General features: G+C 33.5%; 1 protein-coding gene across 10 annotated transcripts in view; it reads right to left on the bottom strand.

Moving 5' to 3' along the window:
- Window positions 1-10,874: 10,874 nt before the first annotated feature.
- Window positions 10,875-17,858, bottom strand: part of USP25 (ubiquitin specific peptidase 25) — a 149,298-nt gene continuing 142,314 nt past the window's right edge. For all 10 annotated transcript variants that reach the window (XM_037012640.2, XM_037012641.2, XM_073231834.1 and 7 more), the window contains 3 exons: window positions 15,980-16,103; window positions 12,596-12,791; window positions 10,875-12,278 (listed from right to left, as the gene is read on the bottom strand). In XM_037012640.2, coding sequence (XP_036868535.2) covers window positions 12,106-12,278; window positions 12,596-12,791; window positions 15,980-16,103 — 493 coding nt within the window. In that variant the 3' untranslated portion in view covers window positions 10,875-12,105. The remainder of the gene's footprint in view (window positions 12,279-12,595; window positions 12,792-15,979; window positions 16,104-17,858) is intronic.

Here is a 17,858-nt window from a genome sequence, read left to right as displayed (position 1 = left end):
ATTTCCAGGGGACAATTCTTCTCCAGGCTCCAGGCTTACCAACTCCAGCTGGAAACTTATACACATACAGAAAATTAAAACATGGTAAATCATAAGAAATTGGAAGCAAGTCCCAGATGTCTCTTTCAAATCACACGTCTTTTCCTCCTTCTAAAAGTAACCATTATCCTTTTCTTGTTTTATTTTTTTCATGCATAGTTTTGCATTCCTCCATGTATTCCTATATATTTTGATTTCAGCTGGTGTTTTTTGGGCATTAAGTAAATGAAATTATACTGTTTTTATCTTGCTTCTTTTGCTCAGTATTTTATAAAATTCACCCATGTTGATAAAGCAGTTGTTTGCTCCTTGTTATTTTGGTGTATTCTAATATGTAATTGTGCTACAATTTATCAGTTTACTGTTGATGGATATTTGGGCTGTTTCTAGTTTTTGCAAGTATGAACAATACTTCTAAAATAATTTTTGTATGTGTAAACTGATGTACATGTACCCAGATATTAGGAAACAGATTTAGGAAGTGCTGAATAATGCACTCATATCTACTTCAAATGTTTTAAAATAATGCCACCTTTCTAAAGTGGTTGCACTGATTTATACATTCACCAGTATGAGTGTTCCTGTGGATACATACACACCAACATTTGATAGTGCCAAGGATTATTTATTTTCTGCCATCTTTGTCATTTGTGGTATCTGTGGTTTTAATTTGTATTTTCTCCAATTACTAATGAGATTGAGCTCTTTTCCATGTTTATCAGTCATTTTTATACTGTTTTGTAAAGCCCCTGTTCAAATCCACTTTTTTATTTAAAACATTTGCTATTTTATATATGTGAATGTGTGTATATATACACATACATACATATATATATATATATATACATACATATGTATATATATTTTTTGCTTTGTGGAAATATTTCTCTATGCCATCATCATAGTGTGAACTGTGTCAACTGCTAAACTTATATGTCTATTTTTTAGAATCTATCTTCTGTATGGTTGCTAGTTAGCACTGACCAAAAGAATGGACAAAAGATTGAGAAAGTACAAGTGAAGAGTGAGCCTTTGTTTTCTGAAGGCCATTAGCTAGATGTAGTGACCTACACCATATAGATTCTAGCTTCTACCTGCTCTCCTCCACTTCACACTCAGCTCTTTTTGACTCTTAATTCGATGAATTATCACTTGCCTCAGACCTATCACCATGATGGAGGTGGTAGTTATTCTCAAAAATCCCCCTCTGAGCCTTCTCTTCAGAGTCCCACTTCAGCCTTAGGCATGCTCGGCTTCCCAGGTCAATCTGTCAGTAACGCCTTCTCTGATCTCCAACTTCTCTCCTAGAACTTCACCTCCAAGATCCTCCCACAGTTCTGTAAGTTTTAATTCTATGTATCTTATCTCACAACTCATAGAGGTTCTGCTTCCCTCATTTAACCTTGTAAATGTAGTTATTGGTAGCAGAAATAGTGCTAGGGTAACAAAATCTTGAGTATGGTAACCTATAATTTTTATGTTCAATCTAATCAGATTAAAGTGAAATACTATTGCCTATCTTAAAGGGGATACTGGTAGACCTTGGATTGCACGGGCAAAATCGTGACATAAATTACCACCTGAAACCACCCATGACTAAATGCCTATAGAAGGCAAGACTTAGAGTAACTAAGTGGCTGCTGTCATATTTTAGAGAAAATTGGAGCATAAAGGGACTGGTTGTTGCTTCGAAGAATTGAACAAAGAAAATGATGCGCTCAGGGCCTTAAATTCCCATCTCAAAGGCTGGGTAAAGGACAAGAACGCTTTGCAACTGTCCTAAATGAAACCCGTCTCCTGTAGCCACAAGGCCATTTCTAAAATCACATTCTAAGTCTATAACTATGTGGGTGGCTGAATTAAAAAGCAAATTAAACTCACAGCATTAAGAATATCTCATGTTAAAGCAAAGCCACTGACTAGGAAAGAGTGGGACCCTGAAAACTGCATAGGAACTCATTAAGTTTCCACTGGAGCTGAGGATCTTAATCCCCCAAATCCTGCTGAACCTTGTCAGTAACAGTCTTCCTACACTTCATAGATTTCCCTTGCCTGAAAAACCCATACTGGCCTTGCTGGAGGTAGTGCCTTGCAGGGAACTGCTATTATTTCTCAGTATTTACACTTACTACCTCTCATTGCTTATAGTTCTATATTCAGACTCAAGTTAAACTACAAAGTGTGATCCAAGAAAAGACAGTATACACGTCAAAGTAATAAAAATATTCTGACAATTTATACTGAGAGAGACCTGAGGTCTATGTGTAAGAATGGACGTTCAATCAGTGTGAAGGAACACAATGTTGGATTAGCCTGAATCTCTTGATACAGAAGCCCTAACCAAAGATTCTGGATTCAGTTTTTGGCTTCAATGGCTAGAGCATCTCTAAGTTTTCTGGTTTGGTTCACTGAAACTTGGACTCAAATAGTGGCTGATGCTGAACAAAGCAGAGATGCCAGAACTTGTTTGGTGTACGGTGTATGAATTTGTCCAAAGCTTTAGGGATATTGCAATGCTGGAGATTTATTACATAGGACCTGCTCACCCATATGCTGTGGCCCTTGGAGAGTCCAGAAGTTGCTTCCTTCATCAAATCTTTGGGAAATGTATTGGTGAAATGTTCACCAGCATCTTTGAAGCGCTCTTGTAGCTAGCTGCTCTGTCCACCAGAAATGACAGTGGGAAATGCTGCCCTCAGAATAGTTTCCCAGGATTTGGTGGGAATAATAGGATTCCTGAGAGGTAGGGATCATGTAGCATGACTGAACTAGCAGAGATGAGGTGGGCATGATTACTTTAATGGCAACACAAAGTAACTGGAGGTTTGAGCTTTGGAATGTCTAATTGCCATGGTGCCCTAGGGATGAAATAGCTAAATAGCCTATTAAAGAAAAGTGTTTAACTCTGTTGAATGGACGTTTGACTTGAATCACCAAAATGGGAGTCATGGTCTCTCAACCAATTCCAAGACTCAAGCCAGTTTGTAGCCCCAGAACCAGGTGAATGAAGTGGAGAGTTAGCCCTGCTGGTAAGGCTCCCAACTGTGCGGTGTATCCACACTCTAAGTCACCATCTTCCCCTTAAGAAACCTGTTTACTAAGGTGACTGCATTAGGAAAAGGAAATATCAGGCATTTTAGGTACAATGGATGCCACATCTGAACTGATACTAATTCCTGGGGATGCAGGGGAGTCATTACGGTATACCAGTAAGAGCAGAAATGTATGCACGTCAGATGACTAAATGGATTTTTGGATTAAGTCCATCTCACTTGGATTCTATTCTCAGCAGCTTTTTTTTCTCTAGGATGATTTGTCCTTCTGAAAGTCTTTTTAAGCATTCGCTTGAGGGTCAGACTAACTCAGCAACCTGTGATTTTTTTGCAACACCTTAGTGTCCATGTCCTTTTATATTAATCTGCAAATTGAAGCCAATGGAGCCTTCTCCCTTTTGCCAGTTGTTCTCACACCTACTTGCAGAAGATTCCAATCAGATTGAGGGTCTTTCTTGCTTTGTGGATACTTACTGGCAATTTCTGTTTTCTGGAGGTCTTAGGACTCACAGAATTGCCCTTTTAACTTTACTCTGCTACCTCCTCACATACACTAAACCTGCCGAAGTCTTGCCAAAATATTGTGGTTGCTTGTACTTTGGCTCCATCTGACTTGATTTTGTGTCATGGGAATGCCTTGTCACTTGGTTTTGTTGAAAAATGCCACCTATGGACTTTTCTCTAGCTTTCCTTGTTGTTGTTTTACTGAAAAAAGTAGCTTGGAACATTTCAGAAAGTATGTCATCATAATTATCTCCAGAAATCCATAACACGTACATATAAGTCCATCCTTTAGATAATTCTATTATTGCATTGTCATCTTGCACATTGCAAATACCTTCTCGCACTATATTGCCTTGTCTTTTTACTCTAGGGCTGATTTTTTTTTTTTGATGGACACAAGTCTTAATGTGGTTAAACTTATCAAAAATTTCCTTCATGCCTAAATTCTTCCTCTGTGTTAAGAAATCCATTGTTATTACAAGATCATAAAGATACTTCTATGCTGTCTTCTAAAAGATATATAGACTTCTATGGCTTAGCCATCATGGAACAGGTGGTATCAGAAAAACTTTCCTGCCACCAATAACCACAAAACTGGATAAAAACATATGAACCAACTCTTCCCAGGGTTTGCAGCAAGCTCCAGCAGAGCGCGCCTGCAGTACTTGAGGGCAGTGAAGCATATCAGGTAAGCTTTCTTCCTGGAAACACTTTCAAAATTTGTGGCAAGGGAAGTGTAGCTGAAGCAAAAGAGCAGTTGTCTTATTGGGTAAAATTTCCAGGCCTACTGAAGACACAATGAAATTCCAAACTGCTAAACTTAATATGATTTTTAATTTCCTAAAGAAATTAAATGACTACTTTTGAAAAGTGCTTCCTATTTTTTAAATAATCTGTGTTTTTGCAGTAGCTAGTCCAAACTTTCAGTTAATACTATGTGTTGTGTGGAATTGTGAGCACAGCATAGTTTTCATAATTACTGTGATGGGTGGGGTAGTTATAATTGGTAACTTATTTCCTTTCAAGCCTCAGGTTTGTGATTTAAGCACACCAGCCTCCAAAAGAAAGACCAGCCAGAAAATTTAGCTACTTTTTACTTTCTTACAGTTTCAGTTATTAAACTGAATTACCAATAGATATAACCTGGCCAAACAAAAGCTCTTTTAGGTCCTCAGTGTCTTCTTAGTGTGAGGAGTTCCTGGGACTACAAGATTTGAGAGGTGATGTTCTGTATCAGTAATATTCAATTAGGAAACTTTTTATAAGGCAGGAAAAAGTAGTTCACTCATAAACACCAACAAAAACATTAAAACACATTAGGATACCTAGAATTAAAGATAAATAAAAATAATTTTAAAACGCTGAGTGACATATGAATCTGATCAAAGGACAGACAATATTCTCTTTGGATACTAAGATTCAATATTGTAAAGGCTACAGTTTCTCTATATGCAAATCTATGTAAGCCAATGTAATTATAATCAAAATTCCAATAGGATTTTTATTTGAAGGAAGATTAAATAATTCCAAGGTTTATCTGCAAAAGAGTACATAAAATTTTGAAAAAAATGAGTATTAAGGATTAAGGGCATTTGTGTTGGGGAGTTAACACTTGACATATTAGATAGGAAAATATGTATTAGTTATAAAACACAAATATATTAAATCAGTATTAAAACAGTAATTAAATTAGTAATGATAGTTGAATAGACAAAAATATAAATAGAATTGATAGTGTTTATGAATATCAAATACAAAAGTTTATTATCTAGTGGAGATTACATTTTAGATCTGTAAGGGAAAAGAGGAATTATTTTATAAATTGTATTAAGACAACTACATAATCTTGGCAGAAATTTGTGAATCTTTTCTTCACCCCTTAAGTGAATATAATTTCTAACTGCATTCAAGACTGACATAAGAAACAAAAATCATAAAAATATCAGAACATGGGTATTTTTATAACCTTGGATAGGAAGAATTCATTCTAAACATGGTATCAAAGGCAGAAATTATAAGTCAACAGTTTTGACTACATAAAAATGAAGTCATAAACAATATTATAAGCAAGCTTGATATAAAGGACATATGGGAAAAATTTGCAATTTGTCTGATAAAGTATTCATGATTCCTAATATGAGCTACTGCAAATTTATAGACATGAACACTCAAAAGAAAAAGTGCAAAGGACACAAGTAGGTAGTTAAGTATACAATAAATACAAACCACTACTAACATATTAAAGTATATTCACTCTCACTAAAAATAAAGTACAATAAAGTTCTGGCCGCTACTGAAAAATATTAAAGACTGATAATATTTGTCTTGTTGAACCTGTGAAGAAACACGCTCTCATGCACTAGAGAGCTGGCAGTGTAAACTGGAATAGTTTTGGTGTAGGACAATTTGACGATTTAGCTCAAATTTTATGTCTATATACTCAGTAACTCAGATATTATACATTTAGAAATTTAGCAGAAAGACAAAAATGCTTAAAACAGTACACACACAGACGTAAGCAGGAGCTACATTGTATGTCTATGAATAAATTATAGCACATTTTCCTTACCAAATAAGGTAAAGCAGTAAGAAATATGGACTTACTATAAACACCTTCATGGAAATATCTACATTTATTTTATTTTTTAAGTTTTTATGAAAATCATTTACAGGTGTGTTATGTGTGCCAATGTGCACATGATATAAAGCTTTCCAGAGGCATAAACACAAAAATGTTAAGTGTCTAACTGGGTACATGATTACTTTTATTACTTAAGCTTATTTTATCTTATATACTTGCTATCTGGCTGGTTTAAATTTTAATAGCCACATGTGATTAGTGGCTACTATATTAGACCACATTAGACTATGCCAGTTTAAGGTGACTAGAAGACCAGTGAACCTGCAAGACTGCACGTTCATTAGGTTGCCAGATAATTTAGGTACTTGGGTTATAAAAACCGGTCCTTTCCCTTTAAAGGACCTCAGTCCAGCAAAGGAAGACATATAAAACTTTGTTGAAAAATTATTATGCCAACAGTGTGGAAGATGGATTGCAGGGGCAAGATCAAAGACAGAGAGGCCACTCTGTGATAAATTCAACTGATCAAATTAAGAAATGAGACCTCATCAACAGTAGTAGTGAAGGGATGCATGAGCAAGATATTAACAAATTTGACCTCTTGACATTTGGTAATCAGTGGGAAAGAAAGGTAATTTTGAGAATAATTCCTCATTTCTGGATTATATCATTTCCCAGATTATACTCAAGGGAATATAAAACAATAAGATTTGGGAAAAAGTGTTGTTGGATGTGCAAAGTTTAAAGTGCCTGTGAAACATTCAAGAATACATGTTGACTGACAGCTGGAAATATACACAGGTCTAGAACTTACAAGGGAGGCTTGGTTTGAAACACCGACTTATGATCATCAGCATACAGGCAGTACAGGAAGACAGACTGGTAGACATGACCATCCAGGACAGTGAGGAGTTACAAGGGAACCACTTCCTGAACTTTGACAACACTGACATTCAAGGAGTAGAAGGAAAAGTAAGTGACAAGGAATGCAGATAGGAAGGAGAGTAGCCCACAGGAGCCTGTCTCTATAAGGGAGAGATTCTGAAAATCAGGAGAATCAATGCGACAAATTGTAAAAAGGGCTGACAACTGCAGAACACTTACTATGTGGCAGACATTTCCTAAGAGTTTTATATATAGAAAACAATGTAGTGTCTGAGACGAATCCTATAGGGTAAGTTACAGTGTAATCCCACATTACAGATGCATAAACTGTGGCACAAAGTTAAAGAGCTCTCAAAGTCAACACACAGCTATTAAGTCGCTGAGCCAGGACCTAGACCTGGGCAGTCTGCTTCTAAAGCCTGCAGTCAACAACTCAGAGAAACTCCTAGGATGATGACTGAAAAATAGTTTAATGCAGCTTTAGTTGGAGCACATACCAAAATGGCCATACCTTAAGGTTGAGGGGGTCATCAGGAAACATTTAAATTCCTTGCATTTTCATGACACACAATAATGCAAAAGAAATTTCTCCATCCTATGATAGCTAGGTGCTGTTAGTTTCTCAGGGTAGGGCCTCAGGTGACCTTAGAAAAGCTGAAGTCAGAGAGGCACCCACAAAATGTTCTCAAACCAGTTCTCATTTTGAAAGCCTTTTAAGATCCTTGATAGATTATATCCAATGATAGAGTAAAATGTTCCTTTTCAAAAAACGCTCTTCACATGCTTTCAATGTACACCCAGGGTTAAAAATACTAATCGAACTCTAGATTATTGAAAAAGTGAGAACCATTTGCTAAACGATAAACTTCTGTTGTACAAGCTTTGGGCTACTTACAGAAAAAAAAAAAGTGTACTTTTAAATTAATTCCATAGAAGAGCAAGTAAGTCCCCAAATAATGGGTGTACTTATTTGAAGATTAATTTGATACTATGTTTGCTTTTGTTTACATTTTCCTCATAACACTGGGTTGTCAATAATGTCTATTTCCTTCTGACATTCTGGTTAACAATAATTAATTATAAATTTATAGATATAGGTATGGAAGTGAAAAGCTGAAGGAGATCATACCCAGTGTACCCAATTTTTTGGTAAGGCAAAGGAAAGATGATCATCTTGTTTTACTGGCACTGACACTTAATAGACGTTTGAGGATAGTTAATGAAGGTCCGAAGTAGTCATTGAGAACTGTGAGTGAAATATTTTAAATTATGGTCTGTGCACATGTGTGTATTCAGTTGTGTATGTAGTTTCCTCAATCACGACTCATCTAATTATTCATGTAATGGTATTTATTAGAATTATTTATGATTTTATTATTATAAGTCACCTTTATCAAATATTGTTGAAAAAAGGAGGAGCTGGAGGCTAGAAAGTACAGAATGGAGCAGGAAAAAGATGTAATGAACATATGATTATTTCATTTTTTTAAAAGCAATCTGACCCTATCCCATTCCATCCCCCCACCACTGCTTATATGCATATGCTGTATAACATTATCCAAATCTGGAAAAACATGTGGCCATAATGGTTAACAGAAGTATCTACAGGGTAGGGGTAAACTGGGGGATGGAAAAGAAATTAGGAGTAGGTAAGAATAAAAATACTTGCAGAATAGAAATGGATTCATGGTATGAAGTTAAGTGACACTGATAAACATAAACAAGGACAAGTCAACATGGACTTATTTCATTAATTCAGCAAACGTTTGTTCAATGAAAACACACTAATTGCATGAATGCAATTCCTAACTTGGTTTACAGTAACTTCAATATAGTTTTTAGTAGGTAAAAGAAAACAATAAAGCAGACGTAAAAGCAGAACTATAGATATTCACATTGTATCATTAGGCTAAAAGGAAGGTGCTAACAATCATACTCTTGTCTGGCAAGGAGATGGCCCTAACCCTCATTGTGACTGCTTTTGGAGACAGAACCTTTAAAGAAGTAATTAAGATTAAATGGGGTCATAAGGGTGGGGCTCTAATACAGTATGACTGATGTCCTTATAAGAGGAGGCAGAGACACTAGAGATGTGTGTGTGTGCAGACAGAAAAGGTCATGTGAGTACAAAGTGATAAGCCTCCTGTTTGCAAGCCAAGAGCCCTCAGGAAAAACGAAGCCTTCCAACACCTTGATCTGGACTTTTAGCCTCCTGAACTGTGAGAAAATAAATTTGTTTTAAGCCACTCACCCAGTCTGTGGTATTTTAATACTAGCAAACTAATACCTAGCAAACTAATACTCATCCTTTGGATGGAGTTATCATGGGCACAACAAATGATATTTAATTTGCTTAGTAACATAAATTTTAAAAAATGTTTAAGCAAGAGTGAGTATCCCTACTCATTTCCCCAAGCATCTGAGTGATTGTGCTTTTTGGGCCATGTCAGCAGGACTCAACCCTGAATAATGAAACAAAGAGAACTTTTGGAGAATTAGATAGGCAGAGAAAATCCACTTTAGAAAATTGATAAGGGAAGCAAAAAAATTTTTAGTCACTTCCTTAAAATTGCAAGTGAGAGAAATACTGAAAAGCTTTTGAAAAAGGATCAGAAGTGAATGGAAATAAAACAGCATCCATTAAGGTGAATTAAATGCTACTGGTAGTTTCATTTAGTGCCATGGTTCTCAAACTTTCGCAGACATCAAATCATCTGAAAGACTCACTGGAACTTGCTAAAACTTGCAGTTTCTGAATCAGTATTTCTAGTGTGGAGGTCATGACTTCACAGATCTAACATATTTCCAGATGCTGCTGAAGCTGCTGGCCTGCAGACCACATTTTGAGAACTACTGATTTAGTGTACCTGTGATCATTACTGTATTTTACTGAATCTTAAAAGTATTACAGGGTCTCCTAGGTTCACTCCTGGATACAGTCTCCCTAAACTTTGTGTTTATAAGAAGTTCCTAAATCTTAAAGTCTGTTTTAATTCTACTCTAAATTATTTCAAAATGTGATTTTTTAGGGGTGGGACAAGAATACTATAATAATCAAAATGAGAGTCATTTAAATAAAAGTAAAATCAGCCATGGATAACAGTTGTAAGAGATTTCAATTTTTAAATTACTAGCTGTAAGTTATATGTAACCCAGTAAACAACGTAAGGAAATTTCAATCACTTCTTAAGACTGAATTAAAAGCTGATACAAAAACAAGTTGTTTCCCCAGGTCTTGAAAAAGGTCACTTCGTTAATTAAGTACTTCAGATTCATTACTAAGAATGAATAAACCATTTTTTTAAGTACTAAGTAAATATAATACTAATAACTTACCTTCAGCACAAGAGCCACATATGAATCTCACATTGCCTTGTGAAGGGAGTAATATCCATATGGTGTTTGAGCACTTTGTGTCTTAGTAGTCAGTTACACACAAAAACACAAACTTTACCATTAATGATAGAATATCATAAAATACTGAAGATACTACAAAACCTTTGGCAATATATTTGGAGTTTTAAAACTGTTGATTTGAAACCAATGTAGAATATTAAATCTGCTTAGTAGATAATTTAAAATCTAAAACAAAACATATTCTGATAGCTACAAACATGCAAATTCTAATTTTACAACAGAAACAGTACCAATTCCTTGCCATTAATACTGTAGCAATATACTGATACCTTTATAAGGAGCATTATATAATAGCTTAATATTTTCTTCTTCCTCCATTATCCAGTATCTTTTGTGAGAGGCACTTATAAAGAGCACTAATTTTGGTGACGACGCTGTAACAAACATACACATAGTATAATGATATATTTTACTATGCTAACAAAGTATCATTTATAAAGAAATTTTTATAAATTCAAAAATAGGTTGTTGGTAACATAGTTACCTTTAAAGCATTGATTTTCATTCACAATATTACCCCATTAATCTTAAACAGCAGTTCCATCTACAAAATATTTTCCTTTTTGAAAAGGAGAAAAATAAAAGCAGGTAAGATACTCAAAACTTCTCATTCAACAATACCTTCATTTCACAGCATTGATTAGTAGAGAACATTTTCAGTTAAAGTGGTATACAATTTACAAAAATAGAATGTTATATATGCCAAACAATGTCCTCCATTATGAAGAATATGTGTGTATGTGTATATGTATGTGCATATATACATATACATACTTCTTATAAGGTTTACTATCAAATAGCCCTTATTCAAGTACTTTTTTCTGATATCTTTTGAAATAATCACCTTACTATATTATTTGTAAATAGATAAAAAAATAAAAGGTGAATCTAAGAAAAAGTTAAAAGTTTCAGTGTGGTTGACTTAAATATCAGCTGCTTACTTCAGTGAAAACCCGACTTGAATTCAAAACAGGTGTAGGTGCCATAGTAAGTTTAACAACTTAGTCAAAAATAGATATATTTAAATGTCAAATACTTAGAAATTTCCAATGTGTTAACATTAGAGCAAAATTAAAAGTTTATATTAATCTATTCATCACCCAATCTTAAACAGTCCCACACAAAGTTCATTTACATAACTAAAACAATACACTAATATACAATATACCTGCTTACAAACACGTAGGTAGCCATAAATAAAACTTTATTCTTAATTTCATTTACAAGCTACCAAATATTATATATCGTACACAGTGCTGAACACTTAAATGGCTGTAGTCATGGAAGGATCCATACTGAATGGAAAGCTGTAGATAAAGAAAAGATAAAAGCATGATAATACTGTAACAGAAAGATGGCAAAAGCATGGTTTTGCCATAATAAAATCAATCAGATCTGTGATTATACATCAGTTCTGGTTAAAACAAAGTCTGAGCGCCATGCTATTCTCAGCTTTATTGTTTGCAGTCTGGCTAAAGTTTGTAGAGTCATTTTGTCTTTTACCATTATTAAAATTAAAAAAAAACTTTAAAAACTATGGCAGCAGCAAGCAAACCCTGTGACAGGAAGGCAAGGGTTAAGAACTAAAAAATTTTATACAGTGTGTTTAGGGAGAGTGTATGCAGTTTATCTTCCATCAGCAGGAGTTCGACTGAGAGACAACATGATTCGGGCAAATCGTTCACAGAGTTCATGTGTGGAATAGGGAGGTAACTTCGGTGGCTCGTGGAAACCTTTAATCTCTGTGGAACAATCCAGGAGTTTTGGCAGAAAATCTGTCAGCTTCTCTTGGAGATGTGCTGCAAACACAAATTAGGTGTAAGTAAAGAGAGAGAGGGAGAGAAATGATCATCTTCAAAATGATTTATTTTTTTGGAATGCTCAGCTGATGTTTTATTTTAAAATACGTAGAATAAATTTTTTGAGAAGAGGTAAGATATAAATGACAACAGTGGTACACAGTGTATACAGCTTAGCTTGTAAATAAGAAAAAAAAGTAAAGATGTAAATATAAAAATATTACAGAGCATAAAAAAAGTTAAGAATAAATAACATCTAATTCTAACTGCTTTTAATCCCAGCAACTCAGGTGCCCACTAGCATTATTTAAACTTACATTCAATTTCTTGTCCAAGATACGAACACCACCGATTTCTCATATCTTCCACAGCAAGTATATCTTTCTCTTCCATTTCATCCACCAATAACAGTGGCAAAAATGGGACAATAAACTCATTCATGATAATCAAACCATTGTTTACTTCTCGATCCTCTCCAGATTCAAACAGTTCTGCTGCTTGCTCATTTAATTTCTTAATGCAATAAGAAAAGAAGAACAGGTTTGTTTCCTTTTTTAATTAAATAAAAATGCCTGTAAGTGTTAATACTGAAGACAACAAAACAAGTATTTGACCAACAGTATTAGAACAAATGGACCAGGAAAAACAATCTCAATGTATTCTAGTAAGAGAAGTCTTTTAGAAAAAGCTTTGTAAATAATAAAAACAGAAACAAAAGCAAAAAGAAGTGGGGAAACAGTAATGTCATGTTGTGTTGTAAAGTTCATGTGCAGCTTTTATTAATTTGATCATAGGAGTCATTTTTTATTTAATCTCCAGAGGTGAACTTTCTGCAGTTCTAAAATTTGATAAGCACTCAAGGTAGTATCAAAAATAAACTCAAACTCTATGTTAATTTTGAAAGTGTCAACTTAATAAGTACTGCTGTAGTTCTTGATACCTAAATATAATGGTAATCAATTCATTTATTCCTTCAAAGAATTCTTAATGAGTACACGCCATGTGCCAGAAACTGGTCTAGATGCAGGGGGTACCCAAGGGATTGGTACAGTAAACTCTTGTGGAATTGACAATTTGGTCCAGGGGTCAGAAAACTTTTTCTGTAAAGGACAAAATAGGAAATATTTTAGGCTTTGAGGGCCCTATAATTTTTGATGCAACTACTTTGCCATTGTTGCACAAAGGTATCCAAGTATGGTATGCAAATAAATAGGCATGGCTGTGTTTCAATAAAACTTTATTTACAAAAACAAGGTAGGCAGGAGCACTGGCAGAGTATATTGACCTCCATGGGAGAGAGAAATCCATGAGATAAGGAAGAGAGACATAAGAGACAGATAATGGAATATAGGTAGAGCAAGAGTTATAATATTTAGGGCTTACATCTAAAATCTTATATTTATAGAATGACAAGTATTTTTGAATAATCATAATTTTTGGCTGAATTTCTAACACAAAATTATATTATTTCTTATATATACATTATCTTACTCTTGTGAAATTTATGTTGAACCTGTAGAGAGGCTTATGCTAAAAGTCCAGTTTAGCCACTGGGGTATCTAATCTTGAGAAAATAAGAAATTTCTTAGCTTCAGTTTTTTAATAAGAAAAATGAGATACTATTACATAGTAAGATAATTAAATGAGACAAGCCTTGAAATACCTAGTATATTTTTTATAATATGCATTCAAAGACAAATTAGTTAATATTATTTTCAAATTTAATGTTAAATTTATTGAATCAAACATGTCTGGAAACAAATATACTACATTCAAAGCCAACTTTATTTATCCTCTTAAGATTCCCTGAGCATAAAACTAGAAAGTCAGGCAGCTTTGATGACTCTATTTCCTTCCTTCCACTCATCCAATATTTACCAAGTTCCTTGATTACATTGCCTTCACTATTGTCTATACCCATTCTTCATACCCATTGTACTTCTCCCTTAGTGGAGGTTCTCCTTCCACTGCCTAGGGTTCTTGACTTCAAATCTCTGTTACTTTCCAGCCATCGTCTAGTTTACTAACTACTGCCCAAATTATTTTCTGAAAACAAACCTGATCATGCCAAACCTAATCAAACTTACAATGGTGCAGACTCACTAGAATGGCATACAGCCTTTTTATAGTCTGACATTACCAGGTCAGCTTCATCATGTCACCAACCCTGCTCTTCATAACCTTATCCATGATTTCTCTTTGTTTGCTGTTGTACACTTTCCATGCCTTTTAATATGGTATCTCTTTGACTGGATACCATAAAATGATATCTGGTATTTGGCTGGGAAAATAAAAATGATCTGTGTCCATCTCTCATCAGATTGAGTTTATTGAAGCAAGAAATGGGTCTTATCTTTGTATTCCTCAGAATCTGACACTTAGTAAATACTCAAAATGAAAAAAGCTGAAAGGAACATTAAAATAATCTTCATGAAGTTTCATTTTAATTCTTATATAAAACAATGGCTAGATTATTATCACAAAGTGGTAAGAGAAACATTCTAGAATTTTTTTAATGTTTTAAAGTAACCATCCAGTTTTGGTTGTATTTATATTTAAAATTGTATTTCCATGTTCTGAAACATTTCCATATCCCAAAGCTTCAATGTTTTTAGGTTAAGAATTACTTTAATTCATCCAACGCAAAATTGTATTTATGTAAAACTTTGTATTTGTTTTTAAGCTATTGAAGTATATATAATTCAAGTCTTCTTCCTTGTTAAGGAAGGAGTTAAGACCCTTTTGAAACCGACCAAATTAAGAATACTATCCTCAATGGATATAAATCATCAACAATTCAAGTTTTAAAATACACTCAAATGTAGTAAAATCATTTGAGAGAAAAATAATATTCCCATTCAAAAATTTTAAAGACATATTACAGATTACAACATATACAATGTAGTTCTACTGAAATAAAATATTTCACCAGGAACACTATATGAAGTTTCTTAAAGTATACTTTAACTATGTACATCCTACATAGGTTCAAAAATCATACACTAATACCTTTGTGTATATATATTTTTTTGTGTAGGAAAAAAATCACAACTTAGGAGTTCACAATATAGAATGGAGTGATAACAGTTAACTAAGAATGAAATATTATCAGAAAAAAGTATGAAGATGGAATTTGTGATTTTATATGTAAGGTTAGCTGACTCAAAGAATATTAACGAAGTACTCCAGATATCGAGATAGTAAACTTGCAAAAAAACTGCTAAAAAGCTTTTTTAAAATTTATAACAACGGTAATATTTCAGCACACAGAAAATGAAAATACTTGAGAAAAAAAAGGATACTGTATTACAATAAATCCTTTGTTATTATGTACACCACTTTTACCATTATTTATAAAAACTCATAATAACTGATTTTCTGTAATAGTAACGATAATTTCTCACATTCTGTGCAGCCCCTTCTCTCCCATGAATATAAGGGAATGGTAGAATGAAGAAGAAATCTAAACACAAATATATAATCATTCTGATAGATTTTAAGAATATTTCTGCAGTGCTTAGGATTAATAAAGAAGGCATAAGTATATTCTCCCATCTTAAGGGAGTACACTTAAATTACAGATGTCATCATGAGGCTTACCCAGCAGAATTTATAGTTAATCACCTACATATGAACCTGGAAAATCTGTCCAATGTAAGACAAATGATAAAGTAAACACATACTATGTACATTCAACTTACTAGTAAGCACTCTCTTCTATAATGTGATATCAATTCTTCATCATGTCCTCTGTATGGGCCTTTGGACAAGAGTTCTTTGTTATTCTGATAAGCACAGATAAGAAACAGCAAGGAATCTATGTAACTTAAAAAATCAACAGAAATACATAGCATTAGGATTTCATCTTTGTAAAAAAAAAATGTCAACTACAATTATAAAACATTTTAAGTACATATTTTAATTTTAACTATCCAGAACATTACAATACAAAAAAAAAATCATCTGATACATTTTAGCCTGAAAGCATCTTTTGGCAGTAGCCATATCTGAAACCAGTAGATAGTTTTATCTTAAAAGTAAACAAACAAAAAATCCAAACCAACCTGGACTTGGAGAAAAAGGCCCATAATCAATGAATTCACATATATTTGTGTTTTGATATTTATTTTCCCAATGCCTTCCCTTTAGACTCAAAACCTAGACTCACGTGAAAAGTCAACAATCTACTTTTTAAACAACATAATTTTATTTTTGTTTTTAGGATCAGGTTATTTTTCTTCTTTATCACAAATACCATTTGGTCATTCAGTGACAAGTCAGGTTTTTTTCTCTGTGTAGGCACAATTCTAGTCACTAAAAAAATTTAATAGAGTGGAGAACGTCCAAAGGAGATGGGGTAAGTAGAAATAGAAAAGAAGGCTTCCAAATCTGGGAAATCTAGTGGAATACAAACAAACAAAAGAAAATGCTACATAAAGAGCTCTCAAGGTTAGGCTTTTGATTTATATTTGAATATAAACTATGTTACATCAGTATGAGATGTTGTAAAGTTCAAACTAGGTTTTAAATAAGGAGGGGAAAATGCTTGAATATTGTATTTGCCTGTATATATTTGCCTCTATTATAAAAATAATTATCCTACTCCCAATGTGTTGTAGGAAAAATATATACAGCTATATATGTAACTTAAATATGAAAGATATTTTAGGGTATTGCCTTTGTGCCAGTTTTTCCAATCATATCTTCTCACAGATTAATTCAAAAAATGTTATATCCTACAAGATGAAATATTGTAAAGTAATAGCAGGTTGTTTCAAGTCTGGGTTACACTGCTAATCAGTATTACTGTTTATTATTTATTTCATGTGCTTAAATATAAATCAATTCTATACTCCAAATGTTAAATGTGGAATTTGGAAAGTAATGTACATAATTCATGAGAAATCAAATTATACACCTAAAAACTCTTTCATGAAAAATAACTTATTTTAAATATTTTCTGAAAATGTTCCTCTCAGAAATTTTTTGAGAAAACTTGAGTATGAAATTTTATTTTGAAATAAAATGATCATAACCTTAATTAAACTTATTTTTTGTTTTATTTATGAAAGAAAGAAAAAGAAGGGAGAGTTAATGATATTAAATGGTGTTTTATACCACTAAGTTAAGACAGTTTGCTGGCACATCTACTTCTCTTTTATAGCTATTAAGTTTCCTGTTAAAAATTCTCCCTCAATGATATTCCTATCTGGCCTTCTATACTTGAGTCACCTTTCTGAGAATAGCTCTAAAACCATGACCTTGTTCTAATTTTCCATTGAACAATTTTCCATTGTTCTTTATCTTAACTTTAAAAATGCTTACAAAAATATTTTCAAGTAAATCTGAGTAAGATTCAGCAGTGCAGTTACCACATTCTTATTTTAAGATAAAATAAGATCCATGTAGTGTGGTAGACTCTATCTTCACTTATACTACTGCAAAATTATGGTTTCTAAAAACACGATTTCACTACACTACTCACAGAATTAACAACTGTGCATCAGTAAATATTCCAAAGTTTTTAAGTATTGTGTTTTCATTTAAAAAACAACTGTCTTATATGTTGCTAGCTATGAT

The sequence above is a fragment of the Manis javanica genome, chromosome 3, assembly GCF_040802235.1.
Source record: "Manis javanica isolate MJ-LG chromosome 3, MJ_LKY, whole genome shotgun sequence".
Classification (NCBI taxonomy): domain Eukaryota; kingdom Metazoa; phylum Chordata; class Mammalia; order Pholidota; family Manidae; genus Manis; species Manis javanica.
This window is presented reverse-complemented; position numbering and strand designations above follow the sequence as displayed.